This window comes from Stigmatopora nigra, chromosome 15, assembly GCF_051989575.1.
Source record: "Stigmatopora nigra isolate UIUO_SnigA chromosome 15, RoL_Snig_1.1, whole genome shotgun sequence".
NCBI classification, from domain to species: Eukaryota; Metazoa; Chordata; class Actinopteri; order Syngnathiformes; family Syngnathidae; genus Stigmatopora; species Stigmatopora nigra.
The window spans coordinates 9,884,769-9,907,500 of NC_135522.1; the positions used below are offsets into that span (position 1 = coordinate 9,884,769).

The 22,732-nt window shown below is 37.9% G+C and overlaps 1 protein-coding gene across 1 annotated transcript in view; it reads left to right on the plus strand.

Moving 5' to 3' along the window:
- The window catches only part of LOC144209080 (protein shisa-8), a 62,816-nt gene that overhangs the window by 15,696 nt on the left and 24,388 nt on the right, over positions 1-22,732 (plus strand). Inside the window, exon 3 of the mRNA XM_077735275.1 lies at positions 12,294-12,409. Coding sequence (XP_077591401.1) covers positions 12,294-12,409 — 116 coding nt within the window. The remainder of the gene's footprint in view (positions 1-12,293; positions 12,410-22,732) is intronic.

The window sequence follows — 22,732 nt, forward strand, 5'->3', positions numbered from 1 at the left end:
TTTAATCATTTCCAACTAATTCCAACAGTAGTTGTGAGGCGTAAAGTATGCTGACATTAGTTATTCTGCTGGAACGTCACAGTTTTTCCAGTTTGTCAATCAACAGACGCCAGGCAATGATAATAAAATAATACATAGCTTTCTCCATGGACCATCATTTTTTTTCTCCTTCCAAATGAGGAATGACATTCTCAACTGATACTATCTTTGAATCAATCTGCTAGTCGCTCAGGATTGACTTATTGGGCATCTTTGGTGTAGTGCATGCATCCATACTCAGTACTAATAAGCCACGGTAAAAGTCAGGAAGCTAAATCATTGGCCTCACAGTTCTGGGATCGAGTCTTCGATTCCAGGTTGGTTCTCACTGTGTGGAGTTTGCATGTTCTCCCCAGGCTTGTGTGCATTTTATCCGGGTACTCTGCTTTCCGCCCACATCCCAAGGACATACAGCCTAAGCTGGTTGAAAACTCTAATTTGCCCCTACTTATGAGTGTGAGCGTGTGGCTGTCCGTCTCCTCGTGCCCTCCGACTAGCTAGCCCCTAGGTGTCCCCTGCCTGGTGCCCATAGCTATCTGGGATATGCTCCAGCACCCCCTGCAACCCTTGTGAGGATAAGTGGTTCAGAAAATGAATGAATGACTCAAGTATGTATCCTACAAGTGTACGTGCACTTGAGTGTGTTGTCTATGAGTGTGTGAGTGAATCAGAGGGCAGTTTGTCATGTTGCTGCTCCACAGCTCTGATCTGAGCTGACAGGTGAAGCTAAGCGCAGCTAAACAGCACACGTAACAGGGGAGAGAGTGATAGAGAGACAGAGACAGAGAGAATAGAAAACAAGACACAAAGAAGTGACACAATAGGATAGTGTGGGAGACAAGCAAAAGAGACAAATGTGTGAGAAAATGAGAAATCCCAGTATCAGACTTAGCGTGCAATTAAATAGAGAACAAAGAGGACTATCATATTGGGTGAGAAAGAAGCAAAAAAAACTGAAATCTGTTGAAATAAAAAGATTTAAATTGACTGACAGAAAAAAAGATTGCCCAAAATGGGCATTTCATCAAAAAGAGAACCCAGTGGCTATATTTTTTTTATCTGTCCATTAATATGGTACTATCACTCGCCACTTTATCCACTCTAACTCAATTAGTGGTCGCTCTGATGTGTGCCTGCGCATCATGGTACCAATGGAATATTAAACATATTTTTAAAAGAAATTTTGAATAAAGTGAAAAAATACCTTATACCAATATTCAGTTATATTGACCATTTACCTTTCTAGATGTTCTGTTGGATTTAAACCAAGACTCAAAGGACTCACACACTATGGAATACTTACTGTAGACTTTAATGTTTTGGTAGTTCATCCAGTTGCTTAATCAAAAAAAGGTTGCGACATGCAGTAAACAATACAATCCCCAACCATTTTAGCCACTCTAAAGTGAAAATATTTTGCATGATATGAGAAAGCCACAGATCGTGGCTCGACCAAGAGGCTAAATGCCCAATGGAGAGCTGAAAACTCTTGCGAATGGCTTAGAATGACACATACAGCAACTTCCTCTACATTATCTCAGTCAAAAGATGAATCCCTTTCATCGGGTGATATATTTTGAAAAGGTGGCTCAAGCTCAATTGTGGCTTTGAAAATGTAAGTCCAGCTGAACAGATGGAACGAAAGTAAAGAGCGAGGCTAAATATGAGAGAACTGTGCAGGAGGGAGCAATTGAATGAGCAGGTTGATAGATTGCAACTATTCCATTGGCCATGTGAGGAGTGGGAGACAAGACTTGCTGTGCATGTCTGGATGGTGTGTTCATTAATTTTCAAGGCCTGTTAAACCAACATGATTCTGAGTATTTGTCAATTCATCATGACGAATAAACAGGCGAATGGGGGGCGTTGAAATAGTGAAGGGGGCGATGGAGCAATTACAGTAAAATGTGACGTTGGTGTTTGTAGAAAGACCGGAAAAATTGATTGTCTGTAATAAAAAGTCGACAAAAAACAAGCTTTATTGAAACAAGAAACGTTGTCTGCTCGAGCGCTCACGAGCAGCGCGCATATACCGTATATCACTAATTGTCGCGAGTTTATCGTCGATGCAGGCGACTGGGGAAACCACCACCATCCAGTCAGCCGCAGAGGAGCACACAATAGCGCGCCGGCAACGCTTAACCACAGACGTATGCGCACAGCGACCGGCTTAATGCATCAGCTATCAATTTTTATGATTCGAGGTGAACTGCGCATTGGTCTATTAAAAGAAACGAAATTAGCGAATAATATCTGAGGCGCCTGTCTTCTATTTATTTAAGCTTCTCTCCACATGCAAGTCAGTTTTTATAGCTGCCAGAAAGCAACTATACGTGCGCGATTTTCTCATCATCACGACAGAAGGTGTTGTAATTGAAGAATAAATGATAACCATTTTTGTTTATTAAAATTGTTTTTTTTAGTCTTCAAACTGTTTGTGATTGAAGAATCAACCAATTCTTGTGACATTTAGCAATATAGTCGTTCTAGCGTTCGTTGGAAAGGGGTAAAGAGGGGGGCGTTGGCATTTTGGCCCGGCGGTGAAGGGGGCGGTGGCCAAAAAAGTTTGAAAATCACTGCTTTAGACCAATGGGCTTTAACCTAGGGGTTCGGTGGAGCCTCTGCCGCGAAGATCAAGAAACATCAATTCATCATGTCTATACATGATAACATGCCCTGTTTGACCATCACTGGCTGCAGATGATTACGTGGCATTGCTTGGGCAATCAGTGCTGCCAGGAATTTATATATTCTGATTTTTTAAATTTTTCTTATAGAGTAAAGTAGGGCTGGTGCATACGCATATGAAACTGGTGGGGTTCCGTAGGTCCAACAAGGTTAAGAACCGCTGCCCTGGACTGATCGCCAGTCAGTCATAGGGCACCCATATAGGCAAACAACCATTTGCACTCACTCAAACCGCCACCATTTGGGAATCAATCTCATGCCTTTCGTCAAAAATTTCAGGCTAGTGAACTACTACACCACCAGGTGGCATGGATTCTGTTCTTACATGCATCCCTTAACACATTCACTGCCATTGACAGCAATAGACATCTAATCCAATATGAATGGGGGTGTTGACAGTGACCAAACAATTCCTGATTCATTCATCTGAAAATTACGTTATCGGGCCCAATTTGTAATTATCTGATCAAGTCAGGGATATCCCCTGATGATCCAATAATATGTTACACTACAATTTCCCTTCGTTGTGCGTCTATCTTGCTTGCTTACTTACTTACCTTACTAACTTATATTTGTTTTTTATCATCTCTTGCGCCTTTACAGAACTGTGAGGTAAATGCACTGTGAAAGCAATATGTGTGTGTATGTGAATGTGCGCTATGAGTTAAACAGGGTTTGGCTGTTGAGTCAGTTGGGCCGCCCCTTCGCGAGTTTGCTCTCAGTTTCACCACATTGCGTATCATCTAATGTTTCTTACAGTGTCAACTAAAGAAAAACTTGAGCTATATTTTGAATTTGCTGGAGATACTTGTGACAAAAAAGTGACATAGTACTTTGTTTCAAAGCATAAGTTGAACTCTTTGGGAATACTAGCTAAGCTCCTTGTAAGTTCACTTTTAGTTCACATTGCCTGCTAACCAGCTGCTTCTCCTCAACCACAAATAGAAGCACTCTGGGTGACTGCCATATTCCTTCGCTCGAGGATCCAGAATTAAAAAGAATAATAATGTACCAGGCGGCACTGTGGGGAAGTGGTCGAAGATTCAATCCCGGGTTGGAACCTTCCTGTGTTGAGGACAGATGTCCTCCCTGGGCTTACGTGGGTTTCCCTAGAGTACCTCCCACATCCCAAAAACATGCTGGGTAGGCTGGTTCAACACTTTGTCCCTAGGTAGGAGTTTGATCCTAAATGCTTGTCTGTCTCCCTGTGGCCTGCAATTGGCTGGCCACTAATTCCGGCTGTCCCTCGTGTAGTGCTCATAGTTGGCTGGGATAGTCTGCAGCACCCTCCGTGACCCTTGTGATGATAAACTGTATAATAAAAATGAATGGATGAATTGTACCAGACAGATTTGACATTCTTTTTACATTAAGAATAAGGCTATGCCTGAGCATTTAAAAATTGCACCCTTGGTTAATAACCATCAAAGCGCTCGCCTCGTGTGGGTCACATGAATCGACGCCAGCGGTTGTCATCCAAGGTCATTTATTTCTCTGCATTTCACTATCCACTGTCTTCTGTAGTGCACAGATGACAGTGTGTTGTGTGGCTATTAATTTATTACTGTGGCCCTGACTTTGACACATTTCACATGACATGTTCAGCCTGTATGCGAGGGTCAACCATTTGCCTTCATAAATGGATTGAAAGAGGGGAATTATCTATTGAAGTCTTGTGAAAACGATGAATGGTTGCGATAATGACAGTCACAAGTAAGAGAAAAGTGTTTTTTTCGTTTCTTTTTCAAACATTATCAATAGTGGTGTCGTAATCCAATCACACTGACATTTCACATGTTTTGTTAACCCCTGCATGAAAACACAATTTAATTTTAAAATCTAAAAAGTAATGGTATTAGAGAAAGAAGTAGTACATGTAGTAAGGCTGACCAGTCGTACGCTGGTTAAGGTAGAGCCAAAAGTCACTTATCTCATTAGAATCAGAATCAATGCACACATGCTTACAGAAATCTACTGGACTCCTTCAAATAGACGAGCCAATTGCAGGGCACAAAGAGACAGACAACTATATGTGCTCACGTACATACATTGGGGCAATTTAGAGAGTTCAACATGCCTACCATCCATATTTTGGGGATGTGGGAGCCCACAAAGGCCCGGGAAGGAAGGTCAAGACTCGGGACCGAACCCTCTATTTAAGAACTGTGGGGCCGACACACTTTCCACCAGGCCTCCAATTGAAGACACTTAACTGAATTTTATTAGCGTCTATTTCCAGGATTTTCAGCGTAGATAAGACGATCTTGAGCACAATGACATATTAAAAAAAACCTTTTCAATGAAAAAAACCTCGTCCCCAAGATAAAATGTTGTTAAACATAGCCAAAACCTTCACCAGCCTTCCCAATATATATTTTTTAAGTCTGGAAAAAGCTCAATTAAGCAACACTATCTGCCTCCCGTACTTCCCAACAAGAGCAAAGATGTTACATGCAGAAATTGAGTTTTTATGGTGCTGTCACTTATAGATAGGGCATATACATATCACCAAATTGAAAGTTTCATGCACTTCGTCATCTCCATATGGATATCGATTTCCACAAACAGAAAAGTGACAAAAATCAATTTTTCCATTTTTGCTAGGGACTATTTCCGGCTTAGTTTCATTGTCTTACCCGGATGACAGAAGAAATAAAATGAATGAATGGAAATATAGATGGTGGCTATAAAAGGTCAGTGTGTGGTGACATTTAACATCCGACAGTATGGATATTGGCGATTTTCAATGACTTATTTAAGTCGTTAAAACATTAATAGCTGATGAAAAATCATCAATACCATACAATGGATGATGCTGCATCAGAACATCATGAAATCATTGTTGATTATCTTAAAACTACTAATAAAATAGCAATATGATTAATTGCCCTTTAACAATTGTGTATATGTGCACCTATGTAGGTGTATTTTGTGCGTGTCTAGGATTTCGTTTGTGTCTATGTGTAGGCATATTTATGTGCAGGCCGTGTGTGTGTCATACTGCGTGTTTGAGAACAATTCCCTTGAGCAAAATGAATATTTGCAAGTGCTTTTGGTCATTTCTAAAATAAGCCTATACCCTAAAAATAATGAGATGGGGCAGTGACTCAGAATATGACATATGGTATTTTCTATGACATCATCTTCAACACTGCCTTCTCTGCAGTGAAAGCCTGCCAGTAACTGGTTTACTAGGCCTGCAGTATGCTGCTTTCTTTCCGAAATTTGTCACAACATGATGCAAGCATCATAAAAATAAAAAAAGATTGGTTTAAACTGCAGAAAAGTTATCTTAGCAACATTTGTAACATTCGGAACATTGATTTTAAAAAGTACTCCATGACACCATTGCCAACAACAGGATACAGCCCATTTATATTGTAATGAAATTCAATAAGAGAGTGAAATGCTTACCTTTGACTGGGTTTGAGATTTACCATAATTTACAATGATGAACCCTGCAGGTTGTAGTTCATCCATCCATTTATCCATCCATTTTCAACACTTAGGCTTGTCATGGTCGTGGGGTTCTAGAGATTTAAATGTGGGTATCATTGTCTATCTCTGTCTGTGTCCTACAACTGACGGGTGACCAATTGAGGGTGTATTCTGCTGAAATAAACTCCACCACCCCACAGATTTAACAAGGATATGCGGTGTTGAAATGGATGGATGGACAGTTGTTGTGTATATATGGATTTTTATACGCTGTAGAGCTAGATGTCTTTAGTAAATCTATAGTGCACCCACTATAGAAATATTTTTTATTGTCAATTTTTTTGGGTGTAGCCTATAGCCAGGTGGGCTTTATACTCTAAAATGTACAGTGATTGTTAATTACTGTGTGATTGATTGAATGTTTAGCAATATTTATCTGTAGTAATTAAAAAATGTTATGCTTTTTTGACAGGTCAGAATGAATTAAGCAATGGGATCAATTTAGCAATACACTTACACTTGAATTCAAGCAGGTTTCAACTATTTTGATTGTTAATGTTCTATTAATTTAACCATTTGATTCCCAAAGTGATACCATGCTTTGGCATCTCTTTTAGTTCATCATGTAAGTGGCTCAGAGACAGTGCATGAACACAAACAGACCCTGGCATGGCGGCCATTCAGCCATGCCAAGGGACATTATTTGGCAGCTGTCAGCTCTAATAGGAATTCAGCAGGGTGGGAGACAGATTCAGGCTCTGTACCAAGCCTAAAAGGGAGCACTATCTGGCAGCTATAGTACAACTGTGTCGGCTGCATAGACGTGGGGTGTCTGTGAGCGTGTGTTTGTGTAAAAATGTTGGTTTGCCCCAAGAGACCAGTGTATCAAACCTTACAAGATGAGTGTTTATTTAACCTACTTTTTTTAAATTAACCTTGTGTGTGCAAAAATACATATGGTTATGTTTGTAGGTCTTGCTTGGATGACAGTGGTTGGCTAAAAATGTAGGGATGTTATGCTGAAGTTTCCTCCGATTTTGCGAAATATGTTTTACCACTTATGATTCAAAAGCCATATTTTTAGACCGGGAAAAAATAATGTGACCAGTATATGACAAATCATGTTTTGTGTTGGTGAGCCCTAAAAAGGCTATGCTGACAAACATTATATGTTAGTGTTTTATTATTATTTTTTTTATAATAGAAGTAGTGACACATACCGAATATGTTCTACCAGTGCAAGGATGTCAGACTCGGGTTGGTTCGCGGGCCGGTTTAACGTCAACTTGATTTCACGTGGGCCGGACCATTTTAGATATAATATTTAGATTTTTTTTTTAAATGGATTAAAAGAACTGGATTAAAAGCCCTGAAATTTCTGTTTTTTTTATAGATCTAAAAAAATTACTTTAGCTTTTTTTAAATACAACTTTAGATTTTACAACATGATTTTTGAACTAAAAACACAGAAAAAATGATTAAAAAATGACAATTATTGATTTAAAAGTGGGAAAATCGGGAAATTTAATATATCATTCCCTTTAAAAATGGCACAATCACGCCGCATAGCAAAATTTAATCGTACTAGGACACCCGTGCATAACTAGAACGTTGTCAGTGCGCTTAGCTGGTGTGTCAACAGACAACATAAGCAGGCACCCTCATTAAATGAGTTGTTAATAACTGCTGTCAACTGAAATATGTCTGCGGATATGCTCTCTCTAATCAACAATTATCTAATATACTATAACAAGGCCTTGCCACCATGTTTTAAATGGTTTTAAAATCTGAAGAACTCAACCAGTGTCCCAGAACAGATTGTGTTGGACCTTAGAGAGTTTACTGTTTTATAGAAAACCAGCAGGACTGTGTCTGCCTCCATGTTTCCATCCAGATTACTTTAGTGGCCCTTGGAATGATCTGTGGGGGGTGTTTACTCCGCACTAACCTACTGTGACAGTGAGGAGTGATTCAGCTCCAAAATACTGGGTTACGAATATTAGGCGCCCCCTTGGAAATGGTATAAGTGTGTACAATAGTGAATTTCTTATTCAATGGCCAGAGGGGGATGTTCTCACTTTATTTTTAGCATCTTTGGGAAGCATATTTAGTTACCAAATAAGCATCGTGCTGCCACAATCTTGAAATAATGTGCAACTTGCAATGCTGCAGCCGTTTGTTTTCATAGTCGTTGACTCCTTCAGCCTCTCTAATAGGTATTTTAAAAACTAAAGTGTGTTTGTCTTGCCTCATCTACTCGTCAAATGAAGGAGGAAATGTGGGTAAATGAATTAATCGTGGAGGTCACGTCCTAAGAACTACAAACAACTTAAGTAGCATTTAGATGCTGTTTCTCTGCCTCGGTTTAATTTTTTTGCTCTTTGTGTCTAACTTGTTGGCCACCCTCATATGTGTATTCGTTGCCAGGGTTACTATGTGGAGTTTGCATGTTCTCCGGGGTTTGTGTGGGTTTTCTTTGGGTAGTTCGGTTTCATCCTACATTCTAAAATATGCATGGTAGGCTTGTTTAATACTCTAAATTACTCCCAGGTGTGAATGTGAGTGTGAATGGTTGTTTACATGTACCCCGCCTCATCCCATAGTTGGCTGGGATTGGGTCCATTGCTATTATGATGCTAAGTTGTGTGGAAAACTAATGAATGTTGTATTTGTTTTTCTGATAGCTTGATGAAAATTATACAGATACAGTTTAAAAGTTGTTAAATTCCAAGTGAATACAGTATATAAATAATTTCACAGAAGGGGTAGACTGATTTTTTTCCACGGGTCTTCAAGACAAAATAGCATTTTATAATGCTTAGTCAACCTTTGGTCTTTATTCTATTTTTAGTGATCTATGTATAAATCGGCTACCTCACGTCCACTTTCTTCCACTGAGGATGAAATGGCCGTCTGAACGTCTAATTAATCAAATTATTCGGCAGATTAGATTCATAATTCCTTGCAAGCATTTCCCTCATAACTGTTGCCGCCAACATTTGGCTTCATCAGACCTTGTTAACTGCAAACTTTCATATAATTGTCTCAATTATCAACTGGTACCTCGGAATCAGCTACCATATAATGAAATGTATCACAAATGGGATTAAAAGGCTCCTTTTTAGTTCATATTAATTTCATGATGAAATCTGTTCGACACTGAAGTGAAAGGTTGTTATTATTAATTGTTCCATCACTGCAGATTACAGCCTTAAATTTTGCCTTAAATAATGAATGTATGACCCACCAACCATATTTGCTGCCTTTTTTGTCAATGTGATTTTCCTTTTGTCAATTATTTATTGATATGTCACTGGTAAGAAAGACTTGTTGGCACGTGACAAATTTTTACTGTTTAAGGTGCTGTAAAGTCAAAGGAAAAATTAATACATTGGTGAATTGGCTTAAAGTAAAGACTGGTGTTAACATATTTCATTGAATAAGGCTTTTAAAAGGGAGAAAAATGAGTTGCCTTGTCAGTCGTAGGATTCTGTTGCTAACTGTCACTCATACTACTGTCAGTTGCTAGAAATTGATGCTATTTCAGATATCCTTTTTAATCTGTCATTATAATTGTGCATGTTTGAACCACACAAGTCAAAACACAATTCTGACGGAGAAGATGCGTGTTTCTTTGTCTTTCTCTCATTTTACATTAATGCAGCCTGCATTATCAATACACATTAGTCTCTGCCTGCACATCTCGCGTTGCCCCTTTTAAGATTTGAATTTCCATCTTCATTATAATATATACAATGGTGAATAAAATGAATACATAATTTAGACATCCATCAGGAGATCAGTGGAAGGCTATTGGATAAAATTGCTTCTGGGCCAAAAAAACTGAGAAGTAGTAGTCAGGGAGAAACTTAATTAAATGAATTATGACAAAATGTCAATTGCATTTGTGTTGGAAATAGTGTGTTTCATTTACTGTGCTAATATGCATCATTCACTCAATTGAGAAGAAGGACACAATGACCTCTGACCTGCCAGAACAATTATTCAGTGGGTAAAATTTGGCATATAAGTATCCAGAACAACAAACAATTGATCGCTTATGATTTAAAGCATGGATGCACAAACTATTTGCTCCAAGATCTACTTTTCATAAATCCCTCCTCCCATGATCTATTACTTTTTTTTCTAGGTGACTGACAAAGCTCATTTACTATGTTAATATCTCTGCAAACACGATAGGTCAAAATACACCCACCTCACTTCCTATTTGTTGAAATACAATAATTATCTTGGTATCATCATTGGAATCATGCTTTCATGCAGATTCTAAATTGTGTATTTTGTTGAAATGCCGCAAATTAATGAACGAACAGATAAATAAACACAAACATATATACATGTTGGAAAGGAAAAGGTCTACTGGTCCATTTTTCAAAGTACTCTGCACTTTGTGCATTTAAAATACCACAAGACGCCCGTGTGTATGTGGGACAAAGCCTGCAACTATTGCATCCTGGCGTGAGAGCAAGGCCACCCAAGAGAGATTTCAATGTTGTGACAGTAGTTAACTGCTGTGGTTGCTCATGTTTTATGGTTAGGACTCTCAAAACCACATGTCTCATTTTAGGGGAGCGGTTAGGGTTAGTTAGTCATTGTTTTTTACAGGACTTTACCTAACTTTTGATAGTGAGTTTAGAAAATTGTGTCAATTACAGGTATAAATTGTTAGTTTAAGAGGTAAATACTTTAGGTTTAATAGAAAAAAAATTGACTTATATGAAAATATGGGATATAAGACAAACAGGGAAATAGAGGATGAATGGCAATATACTGCAAATATTCATTCATTTTCAATACCAATTATCCTCATTAGGGTTGTGGGGAGTATGGAGCCAATCACATACATAGGGGCAATTTAGAGTGTTCAACCAGCCCACCATTTATGTTTTTTGGATGGGGGGGTCGTAGTAATTCCACATAGAAACCCACCTGGGATTCAAACCTTTATTTCAGAACTGTAAGGCCAATACATTAACCACTTGGCTGATGGGCTTCCTTATACCTAATTTACTGAAATCATTATTATTGCATGTTTTCCATACTTTGTGTTGTTTTCCATACTTTGTGTTTATTATAAATTACTTTATAAATTATTACAATGTTAATAATAACTAAATTAATGAAATTAAAAGAAAAAAATAAAATACACAGGTTACGCCCCCAAGTAAAATTAAGCTAATTGATTTTTTTGGTATTTAACTCATTGTCTGACATTTATGCGCAGTTTCGACAGGGTCAGTAAAATTAATGAACTTTTAATGTCATCAATGGCAGCCAATGAGGTAAATGAGTGGATGGGTTTAAAAAACAACAACAACCCAAAATTCAATATGGGAATGAAAAAAAACACATTATTCAAGGAAATGATATTCTTGTATATAACAACGTTATATATTATAGTTAGAAAAGCCATCCGATAACTTATATGGGAGTCTTTTCTTCTAAACCTTGTTAAATACAACATTAGCATCTTATAAATTACATTTAAAGATAGTATGTGAAAATAACATGGTTTACCACCAAAGTTCCATTATTCAACTAAAGTAGACAGGGGAAAGATATAAGGGTGTTTAAAGACCTATTTATTTCCATAAATTTAACTTGAAGAAGGAGCACACTAAGAAAATGAAAATGCTTTTATAAAATTAGAACTTTCTGTTAAAAATCTGCTTTTACCATCTGGCACAGATTTGAGATTTTTTCTCTTCAAATGTTTTACTTTTGAGGCATCCGAACTTGTTCAAAGACATCAAACAATAAAAGATGGCAAGTGGGGAAAACTCATTGTTCGACATCCCCGTTGGCAAACTTCCTCTGACATATTAGTTTTCATCTTTGAGTTTACTTCTGCAATGAAAACTCAAAAGACTTCTCTGTTAGTTTTTTTGCACATGAAAAGTGATCTACTTAGATAAATACTGTTTGGAGTTATATACAGAATTTTTGCTAATGATACTATGTACATGGTTAGTGGACTCCTCATTTTAGCCTCAGATTCACTGCCCTGGAATTTTACAATGACATGCAAGTTAGCAAATACAGTAATTGTCATGTTTTCTGTTGTTTTTCCACTTTGCTTTATGCAGTACTCTTCCTCTTTTCTGCAGGACTTTGACAGAGTTGCTGAAGCAGCCAGGCGAGGCAGGAGTTGTGGATGGGATCGGAATACATCACCCTATAGGGACCAACGGTATCTCGGCTAGGGCGTTACGCTCCAACAACGGTCAGTCCTCACATTAAAGCTTACCCTCAAACTGACAAGATAGAGTGAGGTTGAATTTTTCTGTATTGCTATAAAATTGGTGTCAAAAATTTTAGACAACAAAATGAAACAACTCATACACGCAGATACACAAAGATTTGAAATTCAAATAGTGCATTTGTATGTTTGACATCAAGCAAGACGTCAGCTCAGGATTTTTTTTCCATCTTTGCTTCTGGTAACTTTTAAGTGAGAATCAAAAAGAACAATTATGGGTTTTAAGAGCAGAATAATGAGAGTAAAGAACAATATACGCTGAAATAGCAAGTGTAATGTTTTTGTCACAAAGTGGCATGAAAAGCCATGGTTGTACTCAGGTCAATAACCAGAAAAGTACTGGTAATTGAATGCCAAAAAACTCAAAACAATGGAGATTTTAAAAGGCATGTGTTTAGGAACCTGATATTAAAATTCAAGCCACTAGTCAGTTTGGAAAGAAAAACATTGTAACATTAAAACACAAGGAAATAAATAATCCCTTCTAATACTTGAATTTCAACACACTAAAATGTTAAATAAAATCAAGAATGGCACCCTTAGAACAGTGAACACATCTGGCCAGTAAAATAACAACAACAACAATGCATCAATCATTGTTAATTATAAAGGAGTGATATTTTTCCTCCATTTACCTTCATATAATCTCAGAAAGACATAAAGTAACTGATTGTTTTTTGTGTGTGACATTGAGGTAGGCGAAAATGCCGTGGATAATTCCACACAGAATTCAGTTTCTCGGTAATATTGGCAGTAGAACTTCTAAAAAAATTAGCAATAATAACAAAAATAAATTTTACTCCTTTAATAACCAACCAAATAACCAACACTTGGCCTAAAATGGCTTCTCACCAGGAGTCCCAATGCAACAGTATACCTCTTCATGAAAATAAACCCACAAAATCTGCCTGATTACACACACAAAAGACCACCAGACAGGTTATCTTTATCTCCTGCTCACATAGTGAATGCAGAGAAACCTATCTGTTCTTTTTTTCTTTTGATTGCCTGACGCCACACATATGCACCCTCTTCCAAACACACACACAAACACACACACACACACACACACATTAGTATATGTATATTGCCCTAGGACTCATTTGCAATAACTGTTGACATGTTTATTTAAAGGACAAAAGCTACATGCTGTGTCACATCTGCCCGTATTTTCATACGCATTAGAATATGAGCTATTTGCTGCATGTAAATGTGTTTTTGTTGTTGAATATTTGGCTTGTATGGTAAGTGCCAAAAACCAGATCATAGTGCGTCTCACTCCAAAGGTAGTTCATACTCAAACATCAACGCACAGAAAATGATTCATACAAAAACTGTATATTACGGTGATTCATCTATAAATAATTGTAGTATTATTTTTCCACTTTCTACATGATCACAAAGCCACATGCAATGTTTACTTGTGCATGCATACAATGAAGAAAGTAGACTTACTTTACTTTCATCTTCCTATCATGGCTATAAAAAACATTTTGGCCTCGTTTTCACCCCATACTGCGCTTATTAGCGCTCTTCCATTTTGTGCATCTTTTCTTTTCTTCCTCAGCGATTAAATTCTACCCTCTTTATTTCCCCCGCTCTCTCACACTAATTTGTTCTATTACTTTACTTCCATATTATTCTTATCTTGTTAAAAGAAAGAAAGTTCAGCATTGCACATTTTCCCATTAGGACGACAGCCTATTTTTTCTCTTATTTGTTTATTCAATAAGTTAAGAAAATGGGGGTGGATAATGATACCACAAGAAACCTTCATGACGGGAAATTTATATTTTGCGAATTTGGTACCCGAATTATTCTCTATGCCATTTTCGATAATCCCAAATGATGTTATTGTTTTATGATCTCTTTCAGTGCCATATAATCTTAAAACCTAAATTCTCTAAATAAGGTTGTCTCAAGTTTATCTCCAATCCATTTGAAGTGAGGGACTGCCTTTCCTCCCACTTACTTCAATCATTCATTCATCATCCATACCCCGCATCCTTTAAAGAGTTGTGTCGTTTGCCAGAGCCTTTCCCGACTGAATTTGGGTGAAAGGAACACAGAGAGACAGAAAATCACTCCCACTGTTTAGCCTGTCCCTGCTAACTACGAACACTAGACAGGGGGCACCCTGAATCAGTAGCCAGCTTATCGCAGGACACATGGAGACGGACAACCAATCACGCTCACAGTTATACCTAGGAGCAATGTAGAGTGTTCAAACAGCCTAACATGGAAACCGGAGTACCGGGATGAAGCCCATGCAACCCCGGGGAGAACATGTATGCTCCTCAAAATGAGAACCCATCTGGGATTGAACCTCCAGAGCTGTGAGCCTAATGTTCACTGGGATTTTACACCTGACGCCTCACAAGTTCCAGTTCACATGCTGTAAAAATGTATATTGATTTAATTATTTCCTCACAAGATTACTTCAATCTCTTAATATTATATTTAAGAAAAATGTGCGCGGGCACGTCGGCCTCACAGCTGTGGGGTCTTGGGTTCAAATCCAGGTTTTGTCTATCTGTGTGGAGTTTGCATGTTCTCCCCGGGCCTGTGTGGTTTTCCTTCGGGTACTAAGGTTTCCTCCCACATTCCAAACACATGCATGGTGTGCTGATTGGACACTCTAAATTGCCCCTAGGTATGGGTGTGAGACTGCAAGGTTGTCCGTCTCCTTGTGCCCTGCGATCAGCTGGCCTCTGGCCCAGAGTCTGCTAAGATAGGCTCCAGCACCCCTGCAACCTTAAGGGTATAGCGGTTCAGAAAATAAGATAAGATTTTGTGGTCACACAAACTTTACATCACTAAAAGTTGATGCCATGAAACCAAACAACTTCTTGTTTATGCTGCATTAAAAATAAGCAACAAAAAATTTGAATCTTGTTATATTACAATTAGAATATTGTAATATTAAGATTATTCTCTTTGAATATTATAATGAATGGCTTCTTGGCAGATAATTTCCTGTGGCACACCTAATCATTGCTTATGGTAGACCACTGTGCCGCGCAGTGGTTGGTAGGTATAGAGGAGCAAAAACGGAAGCTTGTTGGTAGCAGTAATGGAATTTCACAGTGATGACAGTGAGGGCAAGAAGTCTTCAAGATCGTGCTGTGTCAGCTGTCCATGCATAATTACCTCTTAATTAAACTAATTTAAATCTCCAGAGCACAGAGATGGAGGGTGATGGAGTAACACACACACGCACACACGCACACACACACACACAATTTATTACTATGTTGGAGATTGTCGTTTAAGGTAAATGAAAAGCAATAAGATTGAAGCACACTATGATGATCAAATGAATTTGTTTATTTGCCCACCCCTGATTAAAAAATAGATTAGACATCTAGCGCCCTCAATGAGACCTGCTTAGTTAACAAGGAAGTGACCATAAAATGTCCCAAAATAATAGAAAGTGATTGAAAATCTACAGGAAGTGAGCTATGAAAGAAAAAGCAAAATACTCCCATGTAATTTCTGCCGAAATTGTATCTTTTAGAGTATTTTTTTTTCCTGACTTGACATGAATATTACCACTTATTTTCATTATAATTTTGCACACAGTACATTATAGCTTACATAATAACATTTACAGTCATCTCTCATGATGGAATCACCATATCTGATGATTTAGGAGTGATGTTTTCATGGCTGACACAAGAACCATGCGATAAACAAAATGAACATAATTTTTGTTTACGGCCAAATCCTCCACGCATCCTCCTCTTCTCCCATTCAATCTCTCATTTTGAGGCTGATATATTTTTGATACTGCTTAAAAGCTGACGGTAATGTTAAAACCTGCAGGATGTAAAATTTGATTAATGTTTTCCAAGAGACAGGAAGGGAACGAGTGATAAGACGAAGAAAGTGGGGAATGGAAAAGGTTATGTGATATCCTGATTGGATTGAAACAGGACAGATATGATGAAGCTGGCAAAAAAAGGACTTTTATAGAGAGGGTCAAGCAGGAGAGGTGAAGAGAGACAAGCAAAGAGAGAACAGATAGAAGAGCCAACATGCTGCTAGCTGCGAGGGGGACAGCTGGTCAGCTGCTACTGCACTCGCTTCTACTAGGGAGAGCTGCCCTCAGGACAGCCACCCTGTTCTACACACATGCACACACACGTACATACACGTACACACACAAGTAGACACACCTGCTCTCACATTTTTAACACAGTCCTACATTCACAGATGGTTGCATGTATACTTACAAACAAACGGCAGTCAAGCTTGCGTCACCACATCACAAACAAGGGTACAGAAGCGCACGCACTACTTTTTACTCATCAGAGAAACAATTGCGTGAGGTGAAAGTCTGCCTTTAGGTAAAATGAGAGTTATAACATAGCAGATTTGTGTAGATAAATTGCAAGGAAATATTGAGTAAAAAGGTAACGGGGTTTTAATGGAGAGTTTGGGGGGAAAGTAGGTGGGGGGAGGGCATCCTGGTTGCCATACAAACATGCTAATATAAAAAAATATAGTGCTGAAATTATTCTACCTTTAGCTTTTTAAAAAAAATCCAAATTGTTATATTTTGCGACACTCCAACTTAAATTCAACCAGTTCTGAACGTTTCAGCACCACGGATAGCGCTCCTTTCTCCTCTATGGGGGAAATGCCTCCTTCCACAGCTGCAGTGTAAACATAACCTTTTCAGAAGGGTTCAATGTAAAAATGGAATGAACAAATTATGAGCTAAAAATGACATAACTCTTGAAAACTTGCATATAAACATTGAAAATCAAACTTTTCTTTTATTTGAACGCGGCTGTAATTATATGTGTGAAATGCTGAGGGAACAAGATGGCTCATTGTTGGTTAGTTTAGCTGATTTAAATTTGGGTTATTTGCCCCCTTTGGCTGTACAAGATAGGTGTAAGCAATGGAATTGTAGGCAAATATGAGGCTATACTAAAATAATGTGTAAATCATTGTGTTGGCCTTTGTATAAAAGGCCTTTAAAATGTGATATTCTTTGTGCAACATGTTGTTTCTGTCTAAAATGGGAAAACGTCATCTAGCAGACAATAACAGTCACGCCACAGTAAACCAATTAAACATAACCATTGTACTGTACAAATGAAACATGAATAATTACATAATGGAAATTTGAATCATTCCATGTTTTTGTTTCAACCGTCATGCGGCTGTTTACAAGGTAGCAAGCTCCTGATATTCCCTTTTCAGATGTTCTTGCCAGTAACCTTCAAAATGAAACAAAACCCTGCCTCTGTCACGGTGTGAAAACATGTGCTCCACTTCTTCACTGGAAAAAACTCTTTTTCAAACAGATTTGCATTTGTGGGGCATAATTTGCATACAATCCCAGTTAAAATGGGAAAACGATTGGAATGTTAGTAGAAAACACATGAAAGAAACATGAGCAAAAGAACTGGTAGGCATATGCGTTTGTCAGTGGACCAGGAGGGGGAAATTTGAGCTAGAAACCAGTGTGATAAGAAAATGACTATTATGGGATCTCAAAGAGCGGCTATTAAGTGAAAAGACATAGGGGGGTTATTGTGTGGTAAAACATTAGAGTGTTTGTTTACATCTGTGCGCCCTTGAATACCATGGAGTGTCATCAGAATGCCACATGGGGCCAGTGCCAATTATATCCACTGTGAGCTTGTCAATGACACCCTGCCGTAGAGACAGCTTGAGATTGAAAAGAATGACAATCAAACCAAGCACTAATATATTATTTCTCCATGTACAGTGTGTGTATAACCGTGTTTTCTCCCATATTGACCATCTCCACATATAAGACATATCTTTAAAATTTCCTTAAAATCGTTGAATTTTACAATTTCACTCATATAAGATGCCCCCTGATTCAGAATTTTCAGGTTTAATAGGGGGTACAAATGTGCTACTTTAAAGGGAAAATCTTAAGAAAATACATTCACATTTTGAAAGGGTGTTGTCTGCACGTAGACAAATTAAAAAAGGAAGTCATGTGAGCAGTACAACCAGTGTATCCGAGTCTCTGGATGCAATCATAGCATCAGATACATATTACGCAGGAGAATTAGGAAGCCGAAAGCTGCCGTGGAACCCTAATCACACAAGAAAGTTTACATTTTGTGTAACGTAAGATTAAAACTTATTTTTAATTGTGTGTGTAAAGTAATCTAACTTCATGTCAGTTAAATTTAAAGTTTGTGTTATGTTACAAACACGTTGCATTCCGCAAAGAAATCAATTTTCCATGGAAAAATGTATATGAGTAAATTGACATACAAGCTTGGTCCCGGAATGCATTATGCTCATATTGCAAGGTAGGACTGTCTTGTCATTTAGAAAGAAAAAGTGTTGCACCAAAGCCGATTGTAGTGTTGGTACTGGAATTGGATGTCTTGCACTTCAATAGGCATATAACAGAAACCCTAACAGAATTTACGGATAAAATTACATTTTTAAAAACAAACTAAAAATATCAATAATAATGCCTCCGGTTTACTTAAAGTAAATTGTTCGTTTAATTGATGTACTATTTAGTGTTGTTTTCAAGTGTATTATGCATAAAATAAGATGGAAGCTTCAACACAATGCCAACAACAAAATGTTATTAAGCATACTGGAAGTCTATATTGTGTAAATGCATTTTCATTAATAGTACATACTTTTTCTGCAATGGAGGTGAATTTGCAAGGATAAATACCGTCCTGCTTGTTTATATGATCATCTCACAGCTCATCTCACTTGATGGTGTGGCTGGGCTTTTTGTTGCACTAGTGACTAGATCAATGCGTGATCACTACGTACTATAGCTGAACAGCAGAGTCCCACAGGGATGTCAACTATATGCTGACGAATATAGTTAAATAAGGTGTAAATCTGAATTGCAATCCTGTTAGTATCCATCACTGGCTCTATTCTCCTACTCTTTCATGTTTCATTTTGCCCTCACCACTCCCTTCTCGTTAGCAACCCCTTCATCACTCCTCTGCCTCTTCTTTTCACTGGCAGGCATTTGCTGCATACTTTTCTCTTTTACTGGCATGGCTCTTTTCCCGCTGCTCCCAACTCTCCCTCTTCTCTCGCTCATTGTCTGACTGAGACCGATCTGTCTGATCTCTCACTCTAAGGGAACGCCAAGGTCGTCCAGAAATGATTGCAGAGCTACAATGAATAGGTCTGATGACTCTCAATATGAATGAGATTTCAAAGAAAACTTTTGTTGTTGTTGAAACAGCATCCCCACATAATCACATTTCTGCATACTGCAGTCAAATGGCAACTAGTTTTGTTTAGCTTACTTTGAACAATTGGTGTATATTTCATTATTCTCTATATTTTCTTATTGTGCTTTCCCATCTCGTCATTTTTGTGACTCTGCATATTAAATGCAAAATATAAACTGTTCTCTTGAGAATGTAATGGAATTTAGTGTGAAAATTTAAAACATTCAAGAAGGTGCAATTAATACTGGAACTATGTATTATGTTATACATAACAAAACTACTTTTTGGTATAACTTCTAATGTAATGCCTTACATTTTTAACCTATAATGGGCCTATAGTTATTCTACAAGCGTTACCTTGTTCCTCACATGATCCAAAACTAAATATCTATATCTGTACCAACACAATTAGCTTTTATTTAAATGAACATCTTCCCCAAACTGGGCAGCTCCGTCACAATTCTAGGGTACTGGGTTCAAATCCAAGTCAGTCCACCTGTGTGGAGTTTGCATGTGGGTTTCCTCTGGGTATTTCGTTTCCTCCTTCATTCCAAAAACATGCATGGTAGGCTGGCTGGACAGGTATGTGTGTTAGCGTAATCGGTTGTCTCTCTCCTGGCGTCAGCTGGGATAGGCTCCAGCACCCCCCTTGACCCTTGTGAGGATGAAGCAGTTCAGAAAATGAATGAATGGAAGGATCTTTCCCAAACCTCATTGGTTCCAATCCCTCAGCCTGCAGGGAATGTTCAAGGCCACATGTGCATTGGCACATGAGTCTATCTGTCATTTCCAGACGTCTCTGCTGCTTTCTCTCATCATGGTGTCTCAGTTGGCAGCATTGGGCTCTTGTACAAGCCTCCAGAGTGCACATGCCTCTTCTCATTCTAATGTAAATGAAACACGTCATGGAAGAGTTTAATGATTGGCTAAAATAGGGCAAAATATCAAGGTAAGCCAATCAGAAACAGTTTGACAGAGTTGGGAGGGTCTTAACAGTATGGTTTACTAACCGACACACAAGCACGGTTTAGGCATACACTCACACACAATACTCTGTATAAACAAATGCTTTTCAAGGTGAAAATACACACATTGCTGAGGGTGCTAGAACCTATCCCAGCCTTCGATGGGCGCCAGTCAAGGGCCATTCTGAATTGGTGACCAGCCACATACCAAATAATTGAATTATTTTTTTATATTAAGTAAAATAAAGTAGTTACTGTCATATTTGAGTAACTAGTAACATAATTTGGTTACTTTTTCAGAGAATGATACCGATAAATATTTACTTTTCAAACATAATTTGAACAAGACTGAGTCCAAGCAAGTGTTTACCCAGAAATGTTTGATACATAGAAATATTTTTATTAATAAAGTTATTAATCTAAATGCATTATAGCAACATCATCATTCAAATGCAGCCAATGTTATATTTTAAATCCTACTGATCTGTTGACAGTCATTGTAGATCCACAAAAGCACTTATCTTTAAAAACCAGGTCACTACAATTGCAAAAGAAGGAGAAAAAAAATTAATCCAGTTTGCTTCTTAGCTTGCAGCAGCGAAAGCCCTCTTAAAATCACAATACTGTTTGATGAACACATTGTGAACAGCCATATTGCTTTATAGTCTGAAAAAATGCAGTATAATTCTAATATACTTTATATCAACTCCAATTTTCAATGGAATATGTTGGGCCGATCAAAATAACAACAATATTGTTAAAACACATTTAATTTAAGAGTAAACAGGATTCTGTGGGAGAATAAAGAAAACTAAATAATAAAAAAACAAAACAAAAGTTACTTGCAGTATGTTATATGAAAGTATTGATTGTCTATTTTCTATACGCATGTCAAGGACCAAGACTTCACTCTACTGCCTCAGACATTATGCGGTATAACCAGACACCTACGACACATCCATTGACAGCCATGATAGAAAGTGGACAAATGAAGCTCAATAGAGACAAATGACAGCATAGAGGACACACTTGGTCAGCAACTATCTTGACACACGAGGCGGTTGCACATCGTCTAATACACAATTCGTTCTTATATGTGAGAGAGACTTTGTGAATCTCCAACAATGCCATTAATCTTGAGGGTTCAGAACCTTACATTGACAGCACATTTGACAATGATGAATGATGTGTGTGCACACACACAATGGCACTTAGCTTCAATGTAAAAACCCATCAGAGACTAAATGCAGGATTGCACTACTGAAACGCTCTCACTCGCTCAAGATTTTCATCCCAATTCCATTTGGCTAAAACATTCTGACAAGAAACTAGTGAAATACTTTTGCTCACAGTCACTGACAAAATGCTCTCATGCACACTACCAAAACACACTTATATTTTCACTAGAAAGCTATTTCTGGAGAAATTGCATTGGGAATGCTTTAATTTCATATAAATCACCTCTTGTAAATCTTCAGTGACTCCCTATTAATTTTGGGGCGTTTTCAGGTCACTCTTTTGTTAACTCAGTGGCTACCATCTGCAGCAATAATAACCACTTCAAATGTGAGCAACAAATAATCAGTCATTCTGTCCTCCATCCAGGTACAAATTAAAACTGTGAGCCATCAATACCACTTAAAGGTGTGCATTCACAGCCAAAATTCTTAGATTTGAATGAATTGGACATCTATTGAATGGCAGGCATTTTGTTACTTGTGGGCCACTTTCTTGTTACTCATTTTCCTCTCTTAATTTTGGGTCACTTCCTGTACATTTTAGATGCATAAAGGCTACACTTCTTTTGGGTCATTTCCTTTTGGTTTTGGGCCATTACAGGTACCTTCCTACTATGAAGACCCGAATAATCGTATGCCTACGATTATTCTTTCAACTCAAATTTTCGCATGCCATTTCCACTCCCTACTATTATTCCAGTGCCTACTATTATTCGGGTCTTCGTAGTAGTTGTTCTGGGGCACTTACATATCAAGCTTTGTTACTTTTTAGGTGAATTTTGATGATGTTTGAGCTTTTCCATCTCAATTCCTGTACAATTTGGGTAGATTCCTGTACAATTTGGGTAGATTTCTGTACAATTTGGGTAG